Source organism: Rhineura floridana, chromosome 8, assembly GCF_030035675.1.
Source record: "Rhineura floridana isolate rRhiFlo1 chromosome 8, rRhiFlo1.hap2, whole genome shotgun sequence".
Lineage (NCBI taxonomy): Eukaryota > Metazoa > Chordata > Lepidosauria > Squamata > Rhineuridae > Rhineura > Rhineura floridana.
In genome coordinates, this window is record NC_084487.1 from 24,806,887 (window position 1) to 24,832,835 (window position 25,949).

Genomic DNA, 25,949 nt, shown 5'->3' on the forward strand with positions numbered 1-25,949 from the left:
TGAGGATTGGGCCGTGTGGAGGAATTTAGCAACCCCAAGCGAAATTAATTTATCAGTGCCGCATAAGAGGAACTGCAATTTGTCCGGAGTTGTGCCTCCTGGCAGGTTTACAATCAGAGGGTTTAGGAGCTTGGCACGTGCAGTAGAATAGAGAGGGCAAGTAAAGAGCACATGAGACAAGGATTCGATTTCATTAAGTTGGCAGGGGCAAAAACGGTTGGCTTGCGAGATGCCCGGGAAGCGACCTTTGAGGAGGGCTGACATTAAGCAATTAAACCTGGCCCTAGTGAAGGCTAATCTATAGCACGGGAGGTCTAAGAATTCAAGGTACGGGGCGGGAGAGGGGGAAGAAAACCTCAGTCCAGAATAGAGGGGGGAACAGGTTGTAGCTGCATTGGCTATGTCTCGCTGGAGGTCTATATCCTTTAATCGCCTATTAATGATCATTTTGACTGAGCCTGAGTCAAGTGTGGTTAAAGACTCCATTGGTAGCCAAGGGAAGAAAATTTATGCTGCACCACTTTGGCCCAAGAGCTGCTAAAGCAATCGGACTGCATGGCAGTAAGGTATCCCAATTCAGGGTTGGTGGAAGCCATCTTGGACCAGAAACACAATGTTCGGGACCAAGAAAGGCATTCTAGGGAAGAAAACCCAGCCTCGAGTCTTAAGACTGCGTTGGGGACACAGCGGGGGACGCCGAAGATGGAACGGAGAAAATTGGAAAGAATGGCCTCAATTTTAGAGCAGAAATTCACAATCCATATTGGACTACCATAAAGGAGCTGGGGGACAATCTTAGCGGCGAAGACTCTAGTAGCAGCAGGTATAAATTGCCCACCTTTGGAGAAAAAATAGCGGAGTAGCGCTTTAGCTAGAATCTTGGCCGAGGAAACGGAGGAGCGAATATGAGGGGTCCAGGAGAGTGAAGAATGGAATGTGATCCCCAAGTACTTGTATTCCCTGACTTGGGAGATCCTCTGTCCGTTAATTCGCCAGACTGGGGTAGAGAGCCGAGAGGAAAAAATCAAGATTTTTGTTTTTGAAAAATTAATAGTTTTTTTTTTTTTATCACAATAGGCCATGTAGGCACGAAAAAGCCTTCTAAGGCCTATTCTGGATAGAGACAAAAGAGCCGTATCATCAGCATAGAGTAATAGGGGGCAGGCATGATCTGCTTTTTTAGGAGGGTGAAAAGTGGCGGAATGGCAATATAGGCTAAGGTCATTTAAATAAAGGTTAAAAAGGGTAGGGGCCAATATGCAGCCCTGTCTCACCCCTCTGGTGACTGGGATAGGGTTGGTAAGGGAACCGTCAGTTCCACACCGGACCCAAAGGGTGGAAGGTTGGTAAAGTTGGAAAATAAGAAATAGAAGTCTTTTATCAATAGTTGTTTGGAGAAGCTTCACCCAAAGCCTGTCTCTGAGGATTGAGTCAAAGGCCGATTTGAGATCGATAAAGGCCACATGGAGACCGTTCCCTAAGGGGCTGGTGTATTTTTCCGCAATATGATTTAGCAGGGCACAGTGGTCAAGAGTGGATCTAAATTTTCTAAAACCGGCCTGTTCAGGGCCTAAAATGGTCTCCTCCTCAATCCAGGAAGTCAGTCTACCGTTAAGATATCTAGCATAGAGTTTCCCAACGGTAGAGAGCAGGCTAATAGGTCTAAAGTTCTGGGGGTTATCCTGGGGTCCCTTTTTATGGATGGGGATCACAATAGCATCAAGCCAAGCAGCGGGGATAAGACCAGAGATGTTTATCCATGTAAAGAGGTTAGAAAGGAGGGGGGCCCACCATGCTGATTGTGACTTCAAAAGGTCAGAAGGGATAGCATCGGGACCAGGAGCTTTACCAGCATTCAAGCCTTTGATGAGTGAGATGATCTCATTCTGCGAGACAGGGGGCCAGGGAGGGAGGTCCAAGCAGTCAAGGCAATTTAACTTATTAGGTGACGAAGATGTAGGCTCCTTGAACAAGTCAGAAAAGTGTTTTTCCCAGACATAGGGGGGAATATGGCAGGTGACCGGGTTCGAAGAGGACAGGGCATCCGTAACCAGAGCCCAAAAGATCTTGGAATCGTTAAGTTTGGAGGCATTGATTAGTGCCTTCCACCCAGCAAGAGTGGCTTGCCTCTTTTTGGAAACCAAAAGGGATTTATAGTATCGCTTGGCGGCATAGTATTCTGTCAGAAGATGATTGCAGTTACTGTTCCTATAGGTGACATAAATCTTCCTCAGGTTTTTCTTAGCAACAACACATTCATTGTCGAACCAGCGGGTAGAGCGAAAGGAGCCATGCGACTTTAAGTGATGAGGGTTGTGTTTTAAAAAAGGGTCCAGGGCAAGGACCAAGTTGGAATAGGCAGCTAATTTGAGTTGAGGATCTGTAGCGTTCATAATGCATTCTTTGAGCTCCAGAGCCGGGGGAGATTCTAGAAAAACGGCTATCCTGGCAGAAAAGTCCGAAGACCATTTAATCCTCCTATGTCTGAGAGAAAAGGAGTTATGATTATAGATAGGGTTGGGTTTTAAGTGGACCGGCTCCCGGGATGAGAGTGAGAACATTAATGGGAGGTGGTCGCTGTCCAATCTAATACTCACTGTGAAGTAGGCTATGGCATTGGATAAGGAGGAGGAAACCAAGACATAGTCGACCACGCTACTGCCCCGGCCCGAAATGAAAGTGAATTCGGCACAGTCATCGAACTTGTGGTGGCCATTCAAAATCGACAGGTTGAAACAACCCGCCAAGAGCAGCAGGCGGGTGCCACCATAGTTCATATTTCGGTCTTTAGATGACCATTCATGGGAGGACAATAAATCATATTCAGCTTGTGATCAACGACAATTCCAAGATCCTTCTCACATGTCGTATTGCTGAGTCATGTATCCCCCATCTTATAACTGTGCATTTGGTTTCTTTTTCCTAAGTGTAGAACTTTGCATTTATCCTCTTGAATTTCATTCTGTTGTTTTCAGCCCAATGCTCCAGCCTATCAAGGTCCCTTTGAATTTTGTTTCTGTCTTCCACAGTATTAGCTATGCCCCCCAATTTTGTATCATCTGCAGATTTGATAAGCACGTTCTGTACCTCCTCATCCAAGTCATTAATAAAAATGTTGAAGAGCACTGGGCCCAGGAGCGAGCCCTGTGGTACCCCACTCGCTACTTCTGCCCAGTTCGAGAAGGAACCATTGATAAGCACTCTTTGAGTACGATTCTGGACCCATGTGTTGATCCCCTGATAGTTGTTCCATCTAGCCCACATTTAGCTAGCTTGCTAATCAGAATATCATGGGGCACTTTGTCAAAAGCTTTGCTGAAGTCGAGATATATTATGTCCACAGCATTCTCACAGTCTACAAGGGAGGTTACCCGATCAAAAAATGAGATAAGATTAGTTTGGCAGGATTTGTTCTTCATAAATCCATGTTGGTTCCTAGTAATCACTGCATTGCTTTCAAGGTGCTTACAGATACTGCTTTATAATCTGCTTCAGAGTTTTTCCAGGGGTTGATGTTAGGCTGACTGGTCTGTAGTTCCCTGGTTCCTCCTTCTCATTTGGATTAATCACACCTTAAATCCTTTTGCATTATTATTTTTCCTGTTCTCTGTTGTTGTGCATGGGGTGTTTTCAATTCTTCTCATGATTGAATTTCATTAACATGCCTTTTCCTTCTGTCTTCCAAAAGACTGATGAAGAAGTTAAATGAGAAGGATTTCACACTGATGACTACCCCGCCTCCCTGGATGCTTCCCACTAACTCAGCCTCCTGCTGTGGACCATTACTCTTCCATTCAACCTTTCAGACAATCTTCAAAGTACAAAGTAGGACTTCAGTGCAGGCCATTTTTCAAAATTAATTTACCTTGGACTGTAAATGAGAGCATGAGCAAGGGACTAGTAAGCAAAATGAATCCTGTTTTTTGTGCATCCACAAAGAGACAGCACAGAATAACAATTCTCCTTCTAGTCACAGAAGAGAAACCACATTAGTCTATTTTTGCTGCTGCAGCAACAAAAGGAGTCCTATAGCACTTTAAAGGCTAACAACTTCTTTGGCTACAGCCTATTTAATCAGAAGAATGAAATGGTCTGGAAACTGGGCTAGTTCTATATGTCGAGGAGGAGTTGTTCTGGTAGGGGTGTGGATCACATGGCAAGAGCAAAGGAAGTGACAGGCAGGGACTGTGTACATCTACTCAAAGGTCAAGAATTGAAATCAGGAAACAAGGATGGTCAGAGTGAATCCTTCAGAACCTTGGATAGTAGGAAGGCCTGATCTAACTTCAATGGTTGGGGGCCTCATTGAGGCCCTATATATTTCCACATTGTGTAATCAGGCTTATGTCGAATCATAGAGACTGTTGGTTCATTGCCCAGAGTGACCCTGAATACAATGTCCTTGTGAAATATTCCAGTCTGCATGACACACATCAGTTCCCGACTGACACTCCTGAAAATCTCAGATGATTCTGCAAAGGTGAATACTGTAAGTGATGGAAAGGACACGGGGGCCCTTTCCATGCTACACAGTCTTTTCTGAGCTCTCAAGAATCCAGCACACACTCCAACTTAAAAGGCCTGTGCAAAGACCTAGTGAGCCATGAGGTATCAAGGAGAGACCCAGCAGATTCCGGGAAGCCTTGTGTTGCAACTGACACTAAAATCTAACAATGTCTTTTGTTTTATACCTGACTTGTTCCTGTAATGATTTGGGGCATATCTATGTTTTTGTAAGGCAAATAAAAGGGTGTCAGACAAGGTTTCTATTCTTCTTCTAGCAAGGATGTTAATTGCTTTATATGGAAGCTAATATTCTCACACTGTTACCCTCTCACACAGTGTTAACTGGAGATAGGTGAGAGAAACACTCCACTTTCCCATTGTCTCTGGAGCATGATTATTCTAAACTGATGTGGCAAGGTATCAGAATTAAGCCAGTTAAGTGTGGGATCTGAGGCCTAGGAGCAAACTGGTCTTCTAGACCTCCCTAGATTGGGATTCTGCCCAAGCCACACCCTTCACCACCCTGTGCCACACTCTCCTCAAACACTCTTGCCTGGCTGGAAACTGTCCTTAAACTGTGGTAATGTCTCTTGGGTGGAGGACGGAGAGAGGAGTGGGTGTTGTAGAAGCCTTTTTGTGTGGCTTGAATGTTGCCTACTCTACAATGATAAGGGTCTCACCCACTGCCTTGACCACTGTTTGCCTCTGGCCCCAGCCTAGCACTGGCATAATGTGACCCTTGGACTGAAAACAATTTCCCACTCCTGTTTAGGGCATGTACTTTTAGCCTTTGCTTTCATTACTGATGCTTGCTAATGTCTTCCTGTGCCTAATAAATTATTAGACTCTAGCTCCCATCATCCCTGATCACTGGTCATGCTGGCTGGGGCTGATGGGAGCTGGAGTCCTGCAATATTTGGTGGACCACAAGTTCTTCATCCCTGGCTTAAATTATTGTCTTAATAGCACTCATGAGTCCATTTCCATTTATGGCTTTTAACACATTTTTCCTTCCTGAGGGAAGCCCACAGTAGCAAACAACAAAGCGGGGGGGGGGGAGAGGATACAAAATACTAAAACGATATTTAATATGACTCTAGCTGTGGGGCTGGTGTGTATATGTGTGGAAATAACAATTTTCCTTGCTGTCAAAATATTGTATCTGTGCAACAAAGATGCAATTCTCTGGAAAGGTATTTGGATCTATCCCCAAAAAGTAACAACTAGACCTTTTGTTGTGCTATAAACTGGTCACCTAGAAAGTCTTTGGTTAACAGTTGTATAGAACTAACAGTAGAAGCCAACCCCATTCTCATGGCAGGAACAGATACTGGAATCTAGATAGCAATAATTCACATCATCATATGTAACTGATTATTCTGATATTACAGACAGCTGAGATCACTTTCTGTCTCCATGTTCTAAATTCTCTCCTTTGGTCCCATTGAAACTGCATGGATTTCACAGAGAACGGGACTGTTGGTTCAGTATATGTTTAAAACTTTTGTATATTGAATTGCTGTAAGACACAACTGAGTATTTTTTTTCCTTGAGAAAGCCATCTAAGAAATTTAATAAAGTAAACTAAGCTACTTTCAAGGAGAAGGGCCTGGAATCGAAGAAGTAAATTGGATTTGGAGGGCAGAGCAGGGAATATAGTAGACAAGCACGCTTATGCCTTATGATATCACAAACAAGTGCTTCTCTGCAGGGATCAAAGGGCAGGAGGACTTTTTATTTTTGAAGTCCTGATGCTGTGTCCCTTTAAAGCAGGCTTGGACTTGGCTAGTTCCAAGCTCTGATTAGATGGACTGATGCCTGTCTTCACAAATCAGAGTAATCCTAGCTGATTTTATCCCACTCCAATTCCCTAAATCTACTGCTGTTGCTGCTCTATGAGGGATTAAAGGGTTGGCAGTGGATTACGTAGATACTGCTGCTTCTGCAGTTTCCAGAGTCTCCCTCCCAGTCTGCCGTTCCTGCAGGGCACAGAGACTGTTGTCCTTTGCAGGCATGGGGTGGTGGACTTACCTGATTTTCCCCATCTAACTGAACCCAGCAGATTATTTGTCAAATTTCAGGTGTCAGTTCCTTCAGCGGGCTGTAGCTTATTTGGAGAGGGGTTGAAAGGAGAAGCGATGCCACAACACAATCACAACAGGATGAAGGCTTAGGTATTCCCAGTTTTTGCTCTCCTACCCTCACCCCAGCAGAGTACCATGCTGGGGCCTGCCTACCTGATCCCAGGACCATCCTAAGGAAAGGAAACAAAGTCAAGAATCTCTGGATCTAGGCAATTGATCTTGCTGCTGATAGTTTTGGTGTGGAGGATGCTGCCAGGTGGCCTCCAGTGGCTTTTTCTGTCACTCCTCTGCCTCCTGCCCTTTGCCAGCTCCCACACAAAGATACCACTTGAAACGTAAGTAGTCTTCCCTTTTTCTTCTCCCTCTCAGCTGTGTTACTTAGTCCTTAGCTGCTTCCCCAAGCTACCTCAATGGATATTTAATACCTTCTCTCCTTTCATTAACAAGAACCTCCCAATCCCTCTATCTACTAATAAATATTGCTTCATATGAATGTAATGTACTTAAGTGTGGGGAGTAGGTCAAATGTGTTCATTCTGAATCTGGTGTTGGGCATGAGTGGCCTACTGCCATTCATCTTGCTTTCTGTACCCTTCTCAAAAAAGTGCTTTTCCTTTATGGCTTTTTAATTTTACTCACTTGCAATCACCCATTTCTGATTAAAACTGACATTCTGGTGCAAGAATATTTTGGACATGACAATGTGCAAGGAAACTGTGCAGGCTTTAAATGTTCACACAACCTGCGCAACTTCCTTGCACAGCCTTCCATTTGGGTATTATGACCCTGAATTGTCAGCCTCCCTTAGCAGTAATGAGGCATTTGTCTGGCTGTATTGGGTTGTAGCATCTATAACTACTCTTAAAAAAGAAAAAAGAAACGGCCTTCAAGTCGATCCCAGCTTATGGTGACCCTATATGAATAATAATAATGGACTGCCTTCAAGTCAATGCCGACTTATGGTGACCCTATGAATAGGGTTTTCATGGTAAGTGGTATTCAGAGGGGGTTTACCATTGCCTCACTCTGAGGCTAGTCCTCCCCAGTCGGCTAGGGCCTGCTCAGCTTGCCACAGCTGCACAACCCAGCCCCTTCCTTGTCCACAGCTGCCAGCTGAGGGACAACTGGGCTCCTTGGGACTGTACAGCTTGCCCACGGCTGCACAGGTGGCAGGGCACGTAACCCGATGTAAGCGGTATTCAGAGGTGGCTTACCATTGCCTTCCTCTGAGACTGAGAGGCAGTGACTGGCCCAAGGTCACCAAGCCAGCTTCATGGCTGTGTGGGGATTCAAACCCTGGTCTCCCAGGTGGTAGTCCAACTCTCTAACAACTACACCACACTGGCTCTATAACTACTCTTAGTATGCCAAAATATTAGAGGAAGAGGGTTTAGGGAGGTATTATAAAATCAAATAATAGTAGAGTTGCCTGATACCAGACCTGTAGCCACAACAGGCAGGTAAAATATCTGATAGTTAATCCCAACCCTACTTGGTTCACTCAAATAAATCATTAATAATATCTCCCTCATTTCCCTAAAAGCTTCCACAGTGCAGTCCTGGTGTTTGCTGACCCTTTTCTGTTTCCTCTCTTAAAATCTATAAAGCCGGGAAGGTGGATTGTAGCTCTTGAACATATTGCCACGATGAACCTTGCATCCAAGGCCCATAGCAGATAAAAGTGCTGCAGCCCTGCCCTAATTACCTGGTTTAAATGCCTAGATCCCATCATCATTCAATGCCTGCCTCCCTCCACGAGCACCAATGTGGCCCAGTTATAGTTGTCTGACCAGAGTTAGTGGCTTGGTGACATTGTCTGAGAGGGTCTTGAAGCAGCTGTAGCAGTTTTGAGAAGCTGGCAATGGAAATATCTTTGTTTTGTAAAACAAATCTGGCTTGCCCAAACAACCTATCTGTGTTGCAGCAATGAGGAGGAAAAAGAAAAGCTGGGGAGATTACAGACTCTGCTAGATGCACAGGGTGGTCATGTGTACTACTTTACAGAGTATATCCTTATTTCAGGTATGGGGAACCTTTGGCCCGCCAAATGTTGCTGGACTACAACTCCCATAATCCCTGGCCATTGGCCATGCTTGTGGGGACCCATAGGAGTTGTAGTTCAGCAACATATAGAGGGCCAAAAGTTCCCCACACCTGCAATATTTGAAAGGCTGTCAGGTCTGTATTTCAGGACTTCTGAACATTTTTTCAGCCCAAGTGTCTCTCTGGGGAACCTTCTAGGGGGCTGCATGCTGGTGGTGGGCAGGGCCAGAAGCAAAAAGTGAGGAATCATAGCTCAGTGGCAGAGCATCCACCTTGCATGCAGAAGGTCCTAGGTTCAATCCCCAGCATGTCCAAGTAGGGCTGGGAGAGACTCCTGCCTGAAATCCTGGAGAGCCGCTGCCAGTCAGTGCAGACAATACTGAGCTAGGTGGACCGACAGTCTGACTCAGCATAAGGCAGTATCCTATGTTCCTATGAGCAACTGAGGTGATTCTTCCCTTAGTGCAGTTGGCTATATTCCAGCTACACACATCAGAGCTTTCTACACACATATCTCCCACATACTCTTTTATCACCCATTCAGGAAAGGAAGAGGCTTTATAGTTCAGGGACATAATGCCACCAGTCAAAAGAACTAGAGGAGGGCATGGAGAAGGGCTGATAAGGAGAGGTGTGGCCTAGCGAGAGTCTCAAGAGGCAGATAAAGAGGCCTGGAGCAGAGGGTTACCTTTGGCCTGTTGGCCTGAGGTTCCCCAATCCCCACCCTTGCTTTATTTGAAGGAATCCTCTATTTGAAGGGCTGCCCGGTCAAATTCCAACTTAATGTTAAAGAACTCTAAGGGAGAGCAGCAGGGGCCTTGAAATTGCCATCAGCAGTTAACACCTGGGCAGAGACTGAGCAGTCTTGTCACAGTCTTCCCCTCTGTAGTGAGGCTACTGTATTTCTATTTAAATCACAGTAATTATTTCTAAATTTACATCTGTATAAATGAATTAGTGCATGCCAATTTTATGCAAATCTGACATCTTTCGGTGGCACACATTGCCAAAAAAAGGGCAGGGAATGCAAGTGGTTACCCTAGCATAGAGGCACTTGAGAAGAAGGAGTAGCAGAAAGGGGTTGTGTGATAGGAGTGTAGAGAAATGGAACAAGGCAGGGAAGGGAATGGGAAGAAAGAAGAAGGATGAGAAGTTGGCTCTTCCTATCCTCTTACCCTATGAAATTTTATGAACAATTACCTAGGTTTTTTTTTTAATGGGAAAGAGTGTCCTCAGGCTGCTTTATAAGTGACAGTTCCCCTACATGGTACCAAACGCTTCTGCTAAATCAGAACCAGGGAGTGACCTAATTCTTAGGCCCCACCTAGGCCAGAGAGTTGGCTCATTAAAAGATTTTCCTTTCCTGTTTTGTCTCTATCATTCCCTAGAATGATGGTGGCTGCTGCCCATTGGGATGGGTAGGACAGAAGGCAGGGAGATCAACAGCAGGTGGAAGTTAGAGTCAATGGCAGGCAGAGCCAAATAATTCAATTTTTGTCCCCATTCTTCTCCCTGCTGAATTCTACAAGGGGCAGCACTGAGACTAAGGGGGACGAAGCTAACTGACAGGGCCACCCTCTGGACTAGTTGCCAGTAAGAACTCAAGCAGGTGGACACTGGGTGAGGGGCAGACTTAGGCTGGGTGGGCTAATGCTCCATTCACCCTAATGGACCAACCTCCACTGCTCTGGAACCAACAGAACATCAGAAATGTTCCCATACTACACTGGTGAAAAAAATCATCTATGTAGGCCCTTGGAAGAACCACATGCACATAGTAATCCTCCACTTAGGCCCAAACTGCATGTGATGTTTGCAGAGGTGTGTCTTCAAATGTGAATGTCTCCCAATTATATCTAAAGCAAGTGTATGGGGCGTGTGATTTAGGCACTGAAAGGGTGGTCACCATCTCAGAAAAGGTATAATGCTGGCAATGTAGTGAAAAATGCAATTAAGAGTGCAATGTTATGCATGTCTCTACACAAATACAAGTGCCACTGAGTTCAATGGGGCTTACTCGCAAGAAAGTTTGTATAGGCTTCAGTCTAAAATGATTGAGGAGTTTGATGATCTTTCCTACTTGGAAAGACTCGAGTTCGTGGCTTTTTCATTTATTGTGTGTGTTTGTGTAGGGGGGTGTTGTGAAAATTTTAAGTGGAGATATGATAGAGGTTTATAAAATACTGAACAGCATGAGCGACTTAATTTTTTTATCTCTTGCATTCAAAGCTAGAATTTATGGTGATCCAATGAAAATTGGATTCAGGATGATGGCAATAGCCACTAGACTAGATGGCTTTGACAAAGGACAACAAAATTAATGGAGGATAGATCTGTCAATGGCTGTTAGCTGTAATCACTAAAAGGGACCTCCATATTCAGTGTATCTTTCCATGGGCCGTTACAGATCTCTGTGCAGATGTACTGTGGCAGCACCTACTCTGCATAAAAAGGGCCTTCACTTCTCATTGCTGCCAAACAGTGGTGGCTGATGTGCACAAAACCTCCACTCACCACCAACCCTTCTGAGCTGCTGTAATGGTAGAGGCAGGGCTGGCTGGCATCAGAAGGGTTTTTTTAGTATTTTCTAGCATCTGTCAAGACCTATACTGTATCAGGGGGCCCACTGCTGAACTCCAGAACCTCCTGGCCTCATTCTTTTCCTTCTCTTCCTTGTTCCTGTTGCTGCCTGTTCACAGGCTCTTTCCAAACAACGGCAAGAGCAAGAAGGAGCAACAGCCTCCATTGGGGGGACCCACAGGGAGACAGCAAGCAAATTGGTAATGGTGGCAATGGCAATGGCAATGGCATTGTGTTTGTGGGATCCTATTCAGGGTAAGATGGTCCAATGAAGGCATCTTGCCCAAGGCCCACCACAATCTGGAGTCAATCCTGCCTGAAGGAAATTGCAGAACCTGGAATGACCAGATGGGTCATTTCTGCTCAGTTTAGGGTTGCCAGGTCTCCGGTTTTTGACCGGAGTTTCAGGGAAAAAGGGGCCGTCTCCGGCCTCCGGCAATACTTTGCTTAAACTGGATGATCTCCGGCTTTTCATTGGCCACCTTCCCGCCCTTTGTCATTGAGGCAGGGAGAGCTGGTGCCGCCGGGGCCGGGCTCTGTCTTCCCAGGCAGCAGCCTGTCTTGGACAGGGGCGGGCGGGAGCGGCAACAAGGGGCTGGCCCTGGGCATGCGAGGCGGGCGCTGCTTAAAAGGCCAGTTGGGCGAGCGCGGTGCTGTCATTCTCCCTCCTGCTGTGGGCGCCACTGGGCGGGAGCGGCCGCGATGGAGCTCGGCAGTGGCGGCGGCCACAGCGGCGGCCGCAGCGTCTCTGGCTGGGGAGCGCATCGCGGCCACTGCCGCCCAGCGGTGCCCACAGCACGAGGGGTGAAGCGGCCGGGCGTCCTCAGGGCTAAGAAGGAGCTGGCCCCGTCCGGCGTCCACTGCTGCTGTGGGTAGCAGGCTGGAGAGAGAGAGAGAAAGAGAGAGAGGCTGGAGAAAGAGAGAGATGCTGGAGAAAGAGAGATAAAGAGAGAGAGGCTGGAGAAAAAGAGAGATGCTGGAGAGAGAGAGAGAGATGCTGGAGAAAGAGAGAGATGCTGGAGAGGAGAGAAAGAGAGAGACGCTGGAGAAAGAGAGAGATGCTGGAGAGAGAGAAAGAGAGAGATGCTGGAGAAAGAGAGAGATGCTGGAGAAAGAGAGCGATGCTGGAGAGAGAGAGAGAGAGAAAGAGAGCGATGCTGGAGAAAGAGAGAGATGCTGGAGAAAGAGAGAGATGCTGGAGAAAGAGAGAGATGCTGGAGAAAGAGAGAGATAGAGAGATGCTGGAGAGAGAGAGAGAGAAAGAGAGCGATGCTGGAGAAAGAGAGACATGCTGAGAGAGAGAGAAAGAGAGATGCTGGAGAGAGAGAGAGAGAAAGAGATCGATGCTGGAGAAAGAGAGCGATGCTGGAGAAAGAGAGCGATGCTGGAGAAAGAGAGCGATGCTGGAGAAAGAGAGAGATGCTGAGAGAGAGAGAGAAAGAGAGAGATGCTGGAGAGAGAGAGAGAGAGAGAAAGAGAGCAATGCTGGAGAAAGAGAGAGAGAGAAAGAGAGAGATGCTGGAGAGAGAGAGAGAGAGAAAGAGAGAGATGCTGGAGAGAGAGAGAGAGAAAGAGAGAGATGCTGGAGAAAGAGATAGATCCTGGAGAAACAGAGAGATGCTGAGAGAGAGAGAGAGAGATGCTGGAGAGAGAGAGAGAGAGAGAGAACGAGAGCGATGCTGGAGAAAGAGAGAGATGCTGGAGAGAGAGAAAGAGAGAGAGGCTGGAGAGAGAAAGAGAGAGTTTGGCCCTAATCCTCAGTTTCTTACTATTTCCTCTGGATAATTGCACTGCTGGAAACGGACAGAATCATGTAATTGTCTTTTCTTGACAGGATGTGGGAGTGAGATTGAAATGACAACAAATAGGAATGTGTGCCATTGTTCCATTTTTCTGCACATTTCCCATCTCCCCAAAGCAGCCTTCCCCAACCTGGTGCCTTCCAGATATCTTTGGGCATACAGCTGCCACCAGCTAACATCTGGAGGGCACCAAGCTGGGGAAGTCTGCCCTAAATTGTCAGCTGCTTCAGGTCTATCAGATCTAAGCATATGGTCACCCTGTTGTAGGAAAGTTCCCAATAAACTGACTCGTGTTGTCTCATTAAGTCTCTAATGTGGCAATTTAAGCGAACAGACCTGATCTTGTTCTGGGTTTTGGACTTCCAGCAGGGGCTTAGACTAGAAGGACTAAAAGACCCCTTATAGCTCTGTGATTCTATGCTACATGTAAGTGTGTGTGTGTGTGTGTGTGTTACACACAAACGCACAGGCACACACACAAGCATACTTTTTTCTTTGATCAATTTTGCTTAGAAAAAAAGTGTCTTGTTCTTGTCAGTTGACTTGCTTTTTTATTCTTTGTATGTACTTAAACAAGCTGGTCTGTTTTAAAAGAAAAGCTTGGTGGTGTTTGTGAGAGCCCACGAAAGAGCAATTTCAGGTAACTGCCACAGCCAAATGGTTAAGAATTGGCCTTATGACATAATGTGTACTGGCTGGTCTCTACAGAATTCCAAACACCATTTCAGACTTAAGGCTGCCATCTATTATCCCAAAGGCAGCCAAAGTAGCATCCTCCAGATATTGTACTAAAACTCCCATGAGCCCTATCCTGCTTGGCCTGCAATCACAATAAAGTCCAAAAACTTGACTGCATCTGTTTAATTATATGCATGGAAATGGAAATGGACTGCCTTCAAGTCGATTCCGACTTATGGCTACCCTATGAATAGGGATTTCATGGTAAGCAGTATTCAGAGGCGGTTTACCATCTAAGGCTAGTACTCCCCACCTGGCTAGGGCCTGCTCAGCTTGCCACAGCTGCACAAGCCAGTCCCTTCCTTGTCCGCAACTGCCAGCTGGGGGAAACGGCTCCTTGCGACTATGCACCTTGCCCACAGGTGGCAGGGCACATAATCCCTGAGCCACTCACTGTGGGGGTGATCTTTAGCTGGCCCTTGACATCCAGGAGACACGAGTGGGGATTTGAACTCATAGACGCTGGACTCCCAGCCAGGCTCTCCTCCCCACTGTGCTATACCATCTGTTGCATAAGCATACAGTTAACATACAACTGACTTCATAGCACCATGCAGATAACAACTGGCTCACTCTGCATTAGCATAGCTGCTGCAAGCACTCTTAGTTCATTTTTACAAGATAGTTCAACATGCTATCTTGTTCATTAAAAAAATGCATTCATTCCTGACTTTACCTCTTACCACTTCTCCAGGCTGTAAAAAATAAAATAAAACACCTTCCACTTTCCTTTTTTGTATCTTTAATTCAGTTGTTGTTGTTAATGTGCCTTCAAGTCAATTTCAACTTATGGTGACCCTATGAATCAGTGACCCCAATAGCATCTGTCATAAACCACCCTGTTCAGATCTTGCAAGTTCAGGTCTGTGGCTTCCTTTATGGAATCAATCCATCTCTTGTTTGGTCTTCCTCTTTTTCTACTCCCTTCTGTTTTCCCCAGTATTATTGTCTTTTCTAATGAATCATGTCTTCTCATTATGTGTCCAAAGTATATGTGTCCAAAGTCAGAGGAAGGCAATGGTAAACCACCTCTGAATACCTCTTACCATGAAAACCCTATTCATAGGGTCACCAAAAGTTGGGATCGACTTGAAGGCATTCCATTTCCATTTTCCATCCATACTCCCTAAGATGGTGAGAAGGAATGACCTTGTCACTTCAGCTGGACCTCTTTTAGGTAAGATTTCTATTTTAATTTCCAATCAGAAATTTTTTTTTGAATGGTATGCTGCATGCAAGCGTGGTTGATACAATGTATCATGCTTCATGATGTCACTAGGGCCCGCCCCATGACATCACTAGGGCCCGCCCCATGACATCACTAGGGCCCGCCCCGTGATGTCACTAGGGCCCACCCCGTGACGTCACTAGGGCCCGCCCCATGACGTCACTAGGGCCCGCCCCCATTTTCTCAGGTTTTTGGATGGTTCCGACCTGGCAACCCTAGCTCAGTTGGTTGTCAAACATGAAGATAGCTAATACTTGTTATTTCCCCCCCTTTGTAGAGTGAAGTCCTGGGCTGATGCCTTTGGTGGGGACCTATATTATATTGTCAGAAAATATTCCGGCTCTCTTTTATTACAGAAGGTAAGCCACATATACTTTTCACACAGATGCAAATGTCATCTCTCTCTCTTTTAAAAAACATTATAGACAAAAAAAATTAGGATGCTGTTCCAGTCTTTGGAACTTTTGGATTCATTTCAGAATTTGTACCCTCTAAACTTGAGAGGTTCACAGCATATTGCCAAAACCAGAGTACCCCATAGAAAATGTTTGTATTAATATTTTTTTATTTCAAACCTGCATAAAGTTGTTTTGTTGTAATATATTTTAAAGTCTGTTTTTATGATGTTTTAGAGTGTTTTTAGTGCTTTTGTTTGTTGCCCTGGGCTCCTATTGGGAGGAAGAACGAGATGTAAATCAATCAATCAGTCAATCAATAAAATAAATAACCTTACCTTTCTATAGGATATTCAAGGCAGTGAACAATAGCACTATACAATATACTAATTACCTCAAAGTTTCAAAGGCCTGGAAGATAAAAATGTATTTGCCTGGCACTGAAAAGACTGGGTGCCACTGCCAGGAAAGCCTCCTTGGGATGATGGTCTCATAAGGAGGCACCTTGTCCAAGAAAGTCCTCTCTCCAGTTGCCACCCACCTCACCTTAAAACAAAAATGTCAGGAGAACAGGGAAAACCTGGGAATGTAATGATTTGTGATGGACATCTGGATTCCCCAAAATTTCAGTTCCCAAATGGGAAGATTTGTATCTAGTGCAGCCTTAGAGGCATTCACCTAAGTATAACAAATTAAAATTAACTCTCTGCAGCTTGTACTCTGTCAAACTCAAAAATAGGCTTCCTGAGTTCAGGTGAGTCCTGCTGGCTCCCAAGCCAGTGTGCATCAGCAAACTTTTTACACATCGGCTTTTAGTTTGCCTTATCTCTCTCTATACGGTTGCCAGGTGTCCGGTTTTTGCTCAGAGACTCTGGATTTTTGGGGTCTTCTCCGGGTCAAGGTGTTGGACTACGACCTGGGAGACCAGGGTTCAAATCCCCACATAGCCATGAAGCTCACTGGGTGACCTTGGGCCAGTCACTGCCTCTTAGCCTCATGAAAACCCTATTCAGAGTCGCCATAAGTCGGAATCAACTTGAAGGCAGTACGTTTACATTTACCAGGTCTCTGGGTAAATCACCTTAATCTCAGGACTTTCAGCTTTCATTAAAAAAAAAAGTTCCTAGGTGGTCTGGTTCTTGAGATATACACCAAAATATAGGCCGCCTCCCCACAACATCTGTTAAACGAGCTCATAGCTGGCTGCTCTAACCTCACCCTTTCAGGTTTGTAGCCAATAAGTGTTGACCTTCAGGCAGTACCAAGACCACATTGCAAGGCTTGAAAACTGTTGTTTCATAAACTGTGTCAGTATATATTTTTCAGTCTTTTTCTGTCTTGTGTGCAGAAGTCAAACAAATTTAAATTTCCCTGGGCTTTTGAAGAGGGCAGTGTTTTGAAAACCTTCCCAATATGAAGCTTTAATCCAGTACTAGCTTTTCTGGGAGTAAAGCTGCAATGCTAATCCCACATACCCAGAGAAAACCCCATTGAATTCAATAGGACTTACTTTTGAGTAGAGATGGTTAGGATTGTGCTGTAAATTAATGGGACTTTTGAGTGAACATAGCAAAGAATTGTCTTTGTATTGTAAATCTGTCTCTTCCCGTCCAATCCTTTTTTTAAAAAGCAATTAGGCAGGGCTTACATAGGTGTCACTGCTTTTATTATGTCGGAAACTAATACTGATTGCATTTTTTTAAAGTTCTACAATGACCAACTGATTTTGACAATAAACTATTATATGGGGTGCATGTATTTTTACATCTCCGGTGTCTGTGCATGTATGGAGTCTTCCCAACAACTCTGTGAGGAAACCAGGGCAGCTCACAACAAGAAATAAATCCCTTTAAATCCAATAACCATAAAAACAAGTATAAACAGTTGCAAAACAGCTTAAAGCAGCATGATTCTGAATTTTGGGATGGGTGAGTGGAGTTTCTTATCACCTGAGATTGCAGTTCTGTAAACACTTCCGTGTTTGAGTAAGCCCCATTGAATACATTGGGACTTGCTTCTGAGTACACAAACACAGGATTGCACTACAAATATCTTTACAGGTTGTGTAAATAATAAACATCTTTGACAGTCATGCTTATATAAATATTTCTTCATTTAAAGCACATGAGTTCCTCTAAAGAATCCTGGGATTTCCCCCTCACAGTTAGAGTTCCCACCACTCTTAACTAACTACAGTTCCAGTTATTCTGTGGTGGGATTCATGTGCTTCAAATGTGTGTTGAATGTGCTTTAACTGAATAGTGTGTTTCTGCCCTAGATATGATGTGCATTCATTATTGAATTGAAAAGAACAATTTTAAAAGATACTTTTTTTAAAACAGGAAGGGGCTGTAGCTCAGTGGTAGCACATATGCTTTGCATGCGAAGGTCCAAAATTCAATTTCTGGAAAAGACTATTGCCTGGAATCATGGACTAGATGGTAACAAATCGCCTGAGTCGGTATAAGGCAGATTCCTTTGTACCTAAAAGTGGAAAGAGACCCAAGGGCCACAGTGACTCCAAAATTTATTTATGTATTTTATTTACAATATTTATATACCACTTTATTGTAAAAAAATCTCAAAGCGGTTTACAGAAGGAATTAAAACAATAAAATTATTGGCAAAAACAGTTAAAGACAGGTATTTAAAAACATTAAAAATAAAACCAACAATGAGTTAAAAACAGATAAAAAACACAATAGGTTCTACATGCCCGGGTAGACTTGCCTAAACAAAAATGTTTTTAGCAGATGCGGAAAAGAGTACAAGTAAGGTGTCTGCCTAATGTCAACAGGCAAGGAGTTCCAAAGTGTAGGCGTTGCCACACTAAAGGACTGATTTCTTACAAGAGTAGAACAAGTACTAAGTGGCACCTGTAACATGGAGAGCACTCCTTTAACGTGGCCTGGTAGCAAATCAGTAACCAGTGCAGATTTCAGAGCAGAGGTATTATGTGCTGACAGGGTCTCGCTCATGGCAGCAATTGTGCCATAGCCTTCTGCACTGTCTGCAGCCCCCAGGTCAGATTGTGCTGCATGGGGATTTTTGTGACCTTGGCTAACTGGCTGTGAGGATTTTTTTAGTTTTGGTTTTTGGTTAGGAATCCTGACTGGTTGTGGGATGCTGAGTGTTCTGCCTTACTCATAGGAATTTTGTTGTGGTTGGTATGGTATTGCATTTAGAAAATATCACTGTCTTGTTTTTCTTTTTCTGTTGGCATTTCCTTTACCTTTTCATCCATAGAAGCAACAACAGTGGTTCCATGCACTCAACTCAACCCCCTTAAGCCCACTGACGATGCACCTAGTTCTTTGCATGACGATTTATTTCTTGCCCAGTAGTGGTAAAAGAGAATTTATGTACTGGGAAATGTGGCTGCAATTGTTGTTGTTCCCAAGCTGCTGCCTGTGTGTTTTCTCTCTGTCAGTTATTATTCACTGGAATTGGGTTGACGGTCAAATTGAGTTTATAGCAGCCCACAGAGTAGGCAGGAAAGGGTAGAGAATCTTCTTACTCTTACTCATTTCTCGAACTTCTCTTTGCAGTGAAGGGTCAAATCTGTAAAGAAGTTTGGAGCAGCCATGTTAAAAGGCAGGGGCAGGGCATTCCAGGCAGGTGGTTGCCCACCCTGCTTGGATATAGATATATTTGCAGAGGATCCCTAGTCAAGCTTTACCAACAGCACAATCCAAACCATATCTACTCAGAAGTCAGTCCTAAAGTTCTATGGGCTTAGTAAGTGTGTTTAGAATTGCAGCCTTCAGGGACATCCATCTTTACTCTTTGAGTGCTCCCAGCTAACACCTCCTTTCTTCCTACAATGGCCTTCTGATGACTGGCCTGGCCTGAGGTCACTTTAACCCTTCTTTCCCAAAGCTAGTAGGCTAGATTAAATGTTCCCTATCCAGGCTCCATCTTTTAGCTAAGATTTCTTAATTTCCAATCGGAGAAATGTTTTTGTTTGAATTGTATGCTCCAAGGAACTGTGGTTGATGCTTAATATATCATACTTAATGACATCACTTGGGCCCACCCCTGTGACATCACTAGGGCCCACCCCTGAAATCTCAGAGTTTGGGATGCTTCTGACCTGGCAACCCTACTCTAATATGCAAGAGAGAGTCATTCAGGCGTTTACTACTAGATTAAACCTTATTCCTTCCTTGTAGGTCCCCAGGAGTTCAGAGCAGGTCAGAACACATGAGGTGAATTAGGAAAGGACAAACACATTCCAGTGTTGAGCAACTCATCTTGGTTTCCTACTCTGTAGCCATACAGTACTTTTTTGTGGCTATTTCGAATGAACTGACACATACATTTATTAAGATAGAACAGTACCTGGGATAAGAAAAATACGTCAAACAAATATGTATCAATAAACAGCAGGTCACCAAAGCTGTAGTCTTTCCCCATTACAGTCTTGGCTGGGAGTTGTCCAAGATCTCAGGGGGTCTTAGACCCTATGTCTCTAGCATCCTGCAAGCCAATCAGCATGAAAGGGGAGTCTGTTAGCCACTGAGAAGAGTCTTATCACAAGCTTCCTTGTCCTGTCCTGTGGATTGTAGCCAATCAGAGTGAAAGGAGGTGAGTCAGCAACTGAGAAGATTCTTCTCAGTAGCTAACACTTTCCCCTTTCATGGTTATTGACTCCTAGGGATGTCTGTTGTTGTGGGAGAAGGCATTAACAAGGATATCATTCTCAGCAGCAAAAAAGGGGGAGGGATGGCTGTGACTAACACAAAGAGACCCTACGCTTCTGAACTTGCTACTGCACTACTAGTCTTGGCATTTGCCTGGTGCTGTTCCAAGGTGTTTCAAGTTAAGCTTTTATCCTTAAATCCCTTCTTTCTTCCTCCATGCTTTGTGCAGAGGGTCATTTTTGGCTTCTCTCACTAACATTTTTTGCTGCCATGCTAGCTGCATCAGTGTTGTCCAGTTATCCCCCCCCCGTGCTGTTACCCCCAGTACACATTAGATGGGTTATCATCCTGGCCGTTAGACATGCACACTTTTGATCACATGATCAAGCAGAGAGATTTCATGGGCAAAGAAGACACTCATTTCTCCTAGCCTCTGAGAGCTAAAATTGTTGTTGTTGTGCCTCCAAGTCGACTGCGACTTACGGCGACTTATGGCAAATTAGTTTATTCTTTTAGGCCAGGCCTGGGGAATCTGTGGCTCTCTAAAAATTGTTGGATTACAACTCCCATCATCCTTGACCATTGGTCATGCTGGTTGAGGCTGATGGGAGTTGGAGTTCAACAGCATCTGGAGGGCCCCAGGTTCTGCTTCCCTGTTTTAGTTTCCACATGTGATACTAAAAAGTGTATTGTTGTCTGTGTATTTACCCATTCCAGTATATTTTAGGAGGGAGGATCCTGGTATCCCAGATATCCCCAGTAGCAATACCATTTTTCATTTCAGTGACATTAGTTAATTTTTCCATTAAACAGAAAAAAACCACACATTTGTGTACATTCTCTGTTTTAGTTGAAATTTTTAATTGCCTGGCAAAAGTTTTCTTAGCTGCTATTAACAGATTTAATAGGACAGATCTATCTTTATGACCACCAATATCCTTTAGATAGTTTGAGTCCGCAATCCTAAACATGCTTACTAAGGCATAAGCCTCATTGAGCTCTATGGGACTTATTTCTGAGTAAACATGCCGAGGATTGTGCTGTAAGAGAATAACAGGATCAAAACTTAATTTATGCCTAGTCAGGATATTAATTTTGACCAATATATCTGTGCAGCTCCAGAGTGGCACCAGTTACAAAAGTAATTAGCTTCATGGCATTTCCAACAACAACTCTAATTAATGTAGACTAGAATGCAGAAGAGAAATCAATCAGATGCACAATCCAAGCAATGGATGATTTGACAGCCTTTGAAATTTGCCTGTTCTTTGCACCCTTTTAACGCTTTTAATTTAGCTTCATGTTTATTATCCTGTTTCTTTTTTAATGGTAGATTTTATGATGGCTGAACCAACTTTTTGTTGGCAACTTTTCAGAACAGTAAAGGGAGTTTCGTGGGGTCTGAATGACTCTCATAAACCCTATATTTCTCACACGATTTCACTCATGTCACCCTTGGCAGCTGCTGTTGTAGCATTTTGTTTTAAAAAGAGATTCATTCTTCTTGTTTGCCCTATGTTCCAGCCAATACAGATCATATAAGTATGAAGACATCACAGTGCCAGAGAAGCAAGCACATATGATGAGGTCACAAAGCTAAATTGGAATGAGGGGTAATGTTTCCTGACCTCACCCTGAATTAGGGATGGGATTTGTTGGCCAGTGCCGGTTCGAAAGCATTCCATCAACGTAACAAGCTAGTATTGATTTGGGTTTGTTCTGTATATGCTCCTGCTGCTTTTTCTGATCCATGTGGTTTTTTCACTCAGAAAAAATGTGTGTTATGTGCCTTCAAGTCGATTACGACTTATGGCAACCCTGTGAATCAGCGACCTCCAATAGCATCTGTTGTAAACCAACCCCCTGTTCAGGTCTTGTAAGTTCAGGTCTGTGGCTTCCTTTATGGAATCAATCCATCTCTTGTTTGGTCTCCCTCTTTTTCTACTCCCTTCTGTTTTTCCCAGCATTATTGTCTTTTCTAGTGAATCATGTCTTCTCATTATGTGTCCAAAGTATGATCACCTCAGTTTCATCATTTTAGCTTCTAGTGATAGTTGTGGTTTAATTTGTTCTAACACCCAACTATTTGTCATTTTTGCAGCCCATAGTATGCGCAAAGCTCTCCTCCAACACCACATTTCAAATGAGTTGATTTTTCTCTTATCCGCTTTTTTCACTGTCCAACTTTCACATCCATACATAGAGATTGGGAATACCATAGTCTGAATGATCCTGACTTTAGTGTTTAGTGATACATTTTTGCATTTGAGGACCTTTTCTAGTTCTCTTATAGCTACCCTCCCCAGTCCTAGCCTTCTTCTGATTTCTTGACTATTGTCTCCATTTTGGTTAATGACTGTGCCAAGGTATTGATAATCCTTGACAAGTCCAGTGTCATCACTGTCAACTTTAAAGTTACATAACTCTTCTGTTGTCATTACTTTAGTCTTTTTGACGTTCAGCTGTAGTCCTGCTTTTGTGCTTTCCTCTTTAACTTTCATCAGCATTCGTTTCAAATCATTACTGGTTTCTGCTAGTAGTGTAGTATTGTCTGCATATCTTAAATTATTGATATTTCTCCCTCCAATTTTCACACCTCCTTCATCTTGGTCAAACCTGCTTTCCATATGATATGTTCTGCGTATAGATTAAACAAATAGGTTGATAAGATACACCTCCTTTCCTATGGGGGAACCAATCTGTTTCTCCATATTCTGTCCTTACAGTAGCCTCTTGTCCAGAGTATAGGTTGCGCATCAGGACAATTAGATGCTGTGACATCCCCATTTCTTTTAAAGTATTCCATAGTTTTTTGTGATCTACACAATCAAAGGCTTTGCTGTAATCTATAAAGGACAGGGTGATTTTCTTCTGAAATTCCTTGGTCCGTTCCATTATCCAACATATGTTCGCATTATGATCTCTGGTACATCTTCCCTTTCTAAATCCAGCATGGACATCTGGCGTTTCTCGCTCCATATATGGTCGATATTAAAATTGTTATCTTTAAAGAAAATATTGACATTTTGAAGGAAATATCGATATTTTAAAAGGAAATATCAATAAATGATCATTCTTGCAATTGATGTTTTAGAGGCGCATTTTTTAAAGTCTGCTTTCAAAAATAGTTGTAGAAATTTGTTACATTAAAATCCAATCCTCAGTGATTGAGAATAAGCAAATTAATGGGAAATTCGGTACCACATCTGAGTTGGGCAGAATTCTAGCACATCACTACCCTGAATGCAGGAATATATTTGCCCCATTCCATGTCCCCTTCCCCAATATTGCAGAAACAGGTGCCTGTATTTCAGAGGGTGTGAACATCTTAATAAAACTTACCCACCCATTTCCTGCTCAGCTCTAGATTTTATTCAGAGCTTGGAAGATTACTTTTAAAAAGTAATAAATTACAGTTACAGTTACATGGCCCAAAAAAGTAGTAATTACCGTTACAATAGCTCTGGAAGTAACTGATTACTTTGCTTTTCCTCCAAAGTAATCACTACAATTACATTTCAGTTACTTTAAAAAAACGCCTATAAGGTGCTGGCCTTGGCTGCTGCACATCTAAGTAGCCTAAAACAACATTAAAAATAAATACACACATACAGAAGTAGTAGAATAATTATTTTTATTCAAAAGATAGCAATGGTGGTCTCTCCGCTGGTAAGGGTGGTGGGGAGGGAGGCTGAGGCCACTACTCAGATGTTTGTACGTCAAACCAAGTGCAACCCCCTCCCTCAGCCAGCAAGCATAATCTCTCTCACTTAACCACCTCCCAGACTCTGCTCTGCCACCAACTAAGGGACACTCACTCAAGCAAACATTTTCCCCTGAGATGCAAAAAAGTTAAAATACTGCAAATGCAGCACAGTAGCCAGAGATGGTGGTGGAGGCCACTTTGTGTGCCAAGTGCAAACACAGTATTCTCTCTCTCTCTCTCTCTCTCTCTCTCTCTCTCTCTCTCTCTCTCACACACACACACACACACACACACACACACACACACACACACACACACACACACACACATTGTCATCTTTCACCTCCACAGTTCTTTATCTCCATTCTGCTGCTGCCTCCTTCTCCTCCTTTATCCATGTTCTTGACCTCCGGATCCTTTTTCCCTCCACTCCATTCTTCACCACCACTATCCATTTTTTTAAATAATTGTTTTCTCCACTCCACCCCATCTCACTCTCCTCCTCCTCCCCATCCACAGAGCATGAGGAAAGAGCGACACTGCACAGAAGCCCAGTTTGAGGCACATGATTTTCATCCACAAATCAGAGGAGCAGAAGACTTCCCCTGCTCCCCCCCAAAGTAATGCCCAAAAGTAATTCTGGAAACGTTACAATTACTCCACAAAAGTAGTAAAATTACTCCTAGTTCTATTACAATCAAAATGTAAAGGAATTACCCACTCGTTACTCAAAAAAGTAATGAATTACAAGTAATTCGTTACTTGTAACTAGTTACTTCCAAGCTCTGATTTTATTGACTGGATCTTTGGAGCTCTGTTGATGCTATGGAGCTAAGACCTTGAAAGCTGCCAGCCCACCTTCTTCAGAGGAGTACCTTTTCACTGTGAAGAAAGAAATGAATTCTCTTTGTGGTTTCCCTGTATGACTCAACTGACAAATGAACCTTGATGCTTCATTACTGATTACATAGATCATTAGTGTTTTTCATGAAAAGCACAAATGTCTGTTGGGATGTGTATGGATTTGAAGAGCTGTTACCCTTATTCCACCTCTGCCTTACTCAGTTATGTCTGGCACAACCAAGGAGGCAGAAAGTTACCCTTTTGTTGTGGTTTTTAAGGATGCTTGTTTTCTCTTTGGGCCTCTTCCATGGGTCTATAACAGTCTATAATAATGGTTCTAGTTTGATTCCGTTTTGTAATGGCTTTAAAAGTCCCACAAAGGTTGTTTGCCCATTGATGCAATATAGTCTGGAGAAGAGATATAAGTGTGATGCTTTTACAAGGATGCCAGACCATCTGTGTATGAACAAATTCTGCAGAAGTGCAAGTCCTATCAAAAAACCCCAGTGCTACAGTTGTTTCTATTTCTGCCTGGAGAAGAAAGCTTTAGGTGGAAATATTGCTCTGTCAAACTGCCTTTTCTAAGCTAACCACTCACTTTCTTGCTGCTAAATTTCATCATGGGAGTGAGGCATCTCACTTAAGTAGTTTGGGAGAAACAGTATATATCATCATTGCACTTGTCCTCATTTCTCTGTGATCATCCAAGTAGTTGGATGCTGGAAGCAACAAATCAGATTGGTGTTTTATAACAAATCCTTTATTGCGGTAACTATCAGAGGGGCTGTCTGTTTTCCCATGGAGCCCAGTGTAATGTTTCCATTCTCAAGCAATTGAATTTTACCCAGGAATGTGCAACAGAGTGTTGAATCTGGTGCTCTGATGCTAAGCTGTTTCTCAGGCCCAAACTAAATTTTATGGTAGACCAAGTTACTTATATCCCCGATTGCTCCAATTGCATATAGAATGGGAAATGGTTATTATAATACGATTCAGGGTTCTGGGGGGTGGGGGGACTTTATTCCCAGGTGAACAGCTCCCAGCCTCATTCTGGACACAGCTTTCACTTTCAATAAAGCTTTTGTTGTAGACCTAGCTGCTGCTTTAGCTTTTTTTCTGTTTGCAACCTAAGCATGGCAGTAGAATCATAGAGTTGGAAGGGGCCTTGTAGGCCATCGAGTCCAACCCCCTGCTCACAGCAGGAAGTAGTAGATGAACTGTGACTTCTCCAAAATATAGCTGTAAGAAGCCTGAAGCCATGGAACTTAGGGTAGTGACACCCTTGTGGTTGTGCTGGCTTCATTGTGTCTCCAACTCTGTTTTCTGAAGCTCCTCTGCCCTCCTCCTCTAGCAACAACATGGATGCAGAGGCTGTCTCTAT

General features: G+C 43.7%; 1 protein-coding gene across 1 annotated transcript in view; it reads left to right on the forward strand.

Annotated features, from left to right (window-relative positions):
• Window positions 1-4,603: 4,603 nt before the first annotated feature.
• CACNA2D4 (calcium voltage-gated channel auxiliary subunit alpha2delta 4) overlaps window positions 4,604-25,949 on the forward strand; it is a 270,960-nt gene continuing 249,614 nt past the window's right edge. Inside the window, 3 exon segments of the mRNA XM_061582150.1 lie at window positions 4,604-4,608; window positions 6,800-6,925; window positions 15,259-15,340. Coding sequence (XP_061438134.1) covers window positions 4,604-4,608; window positions 6,800-6,925; window positions 15,259-15,340 — 213 coding nt within the window.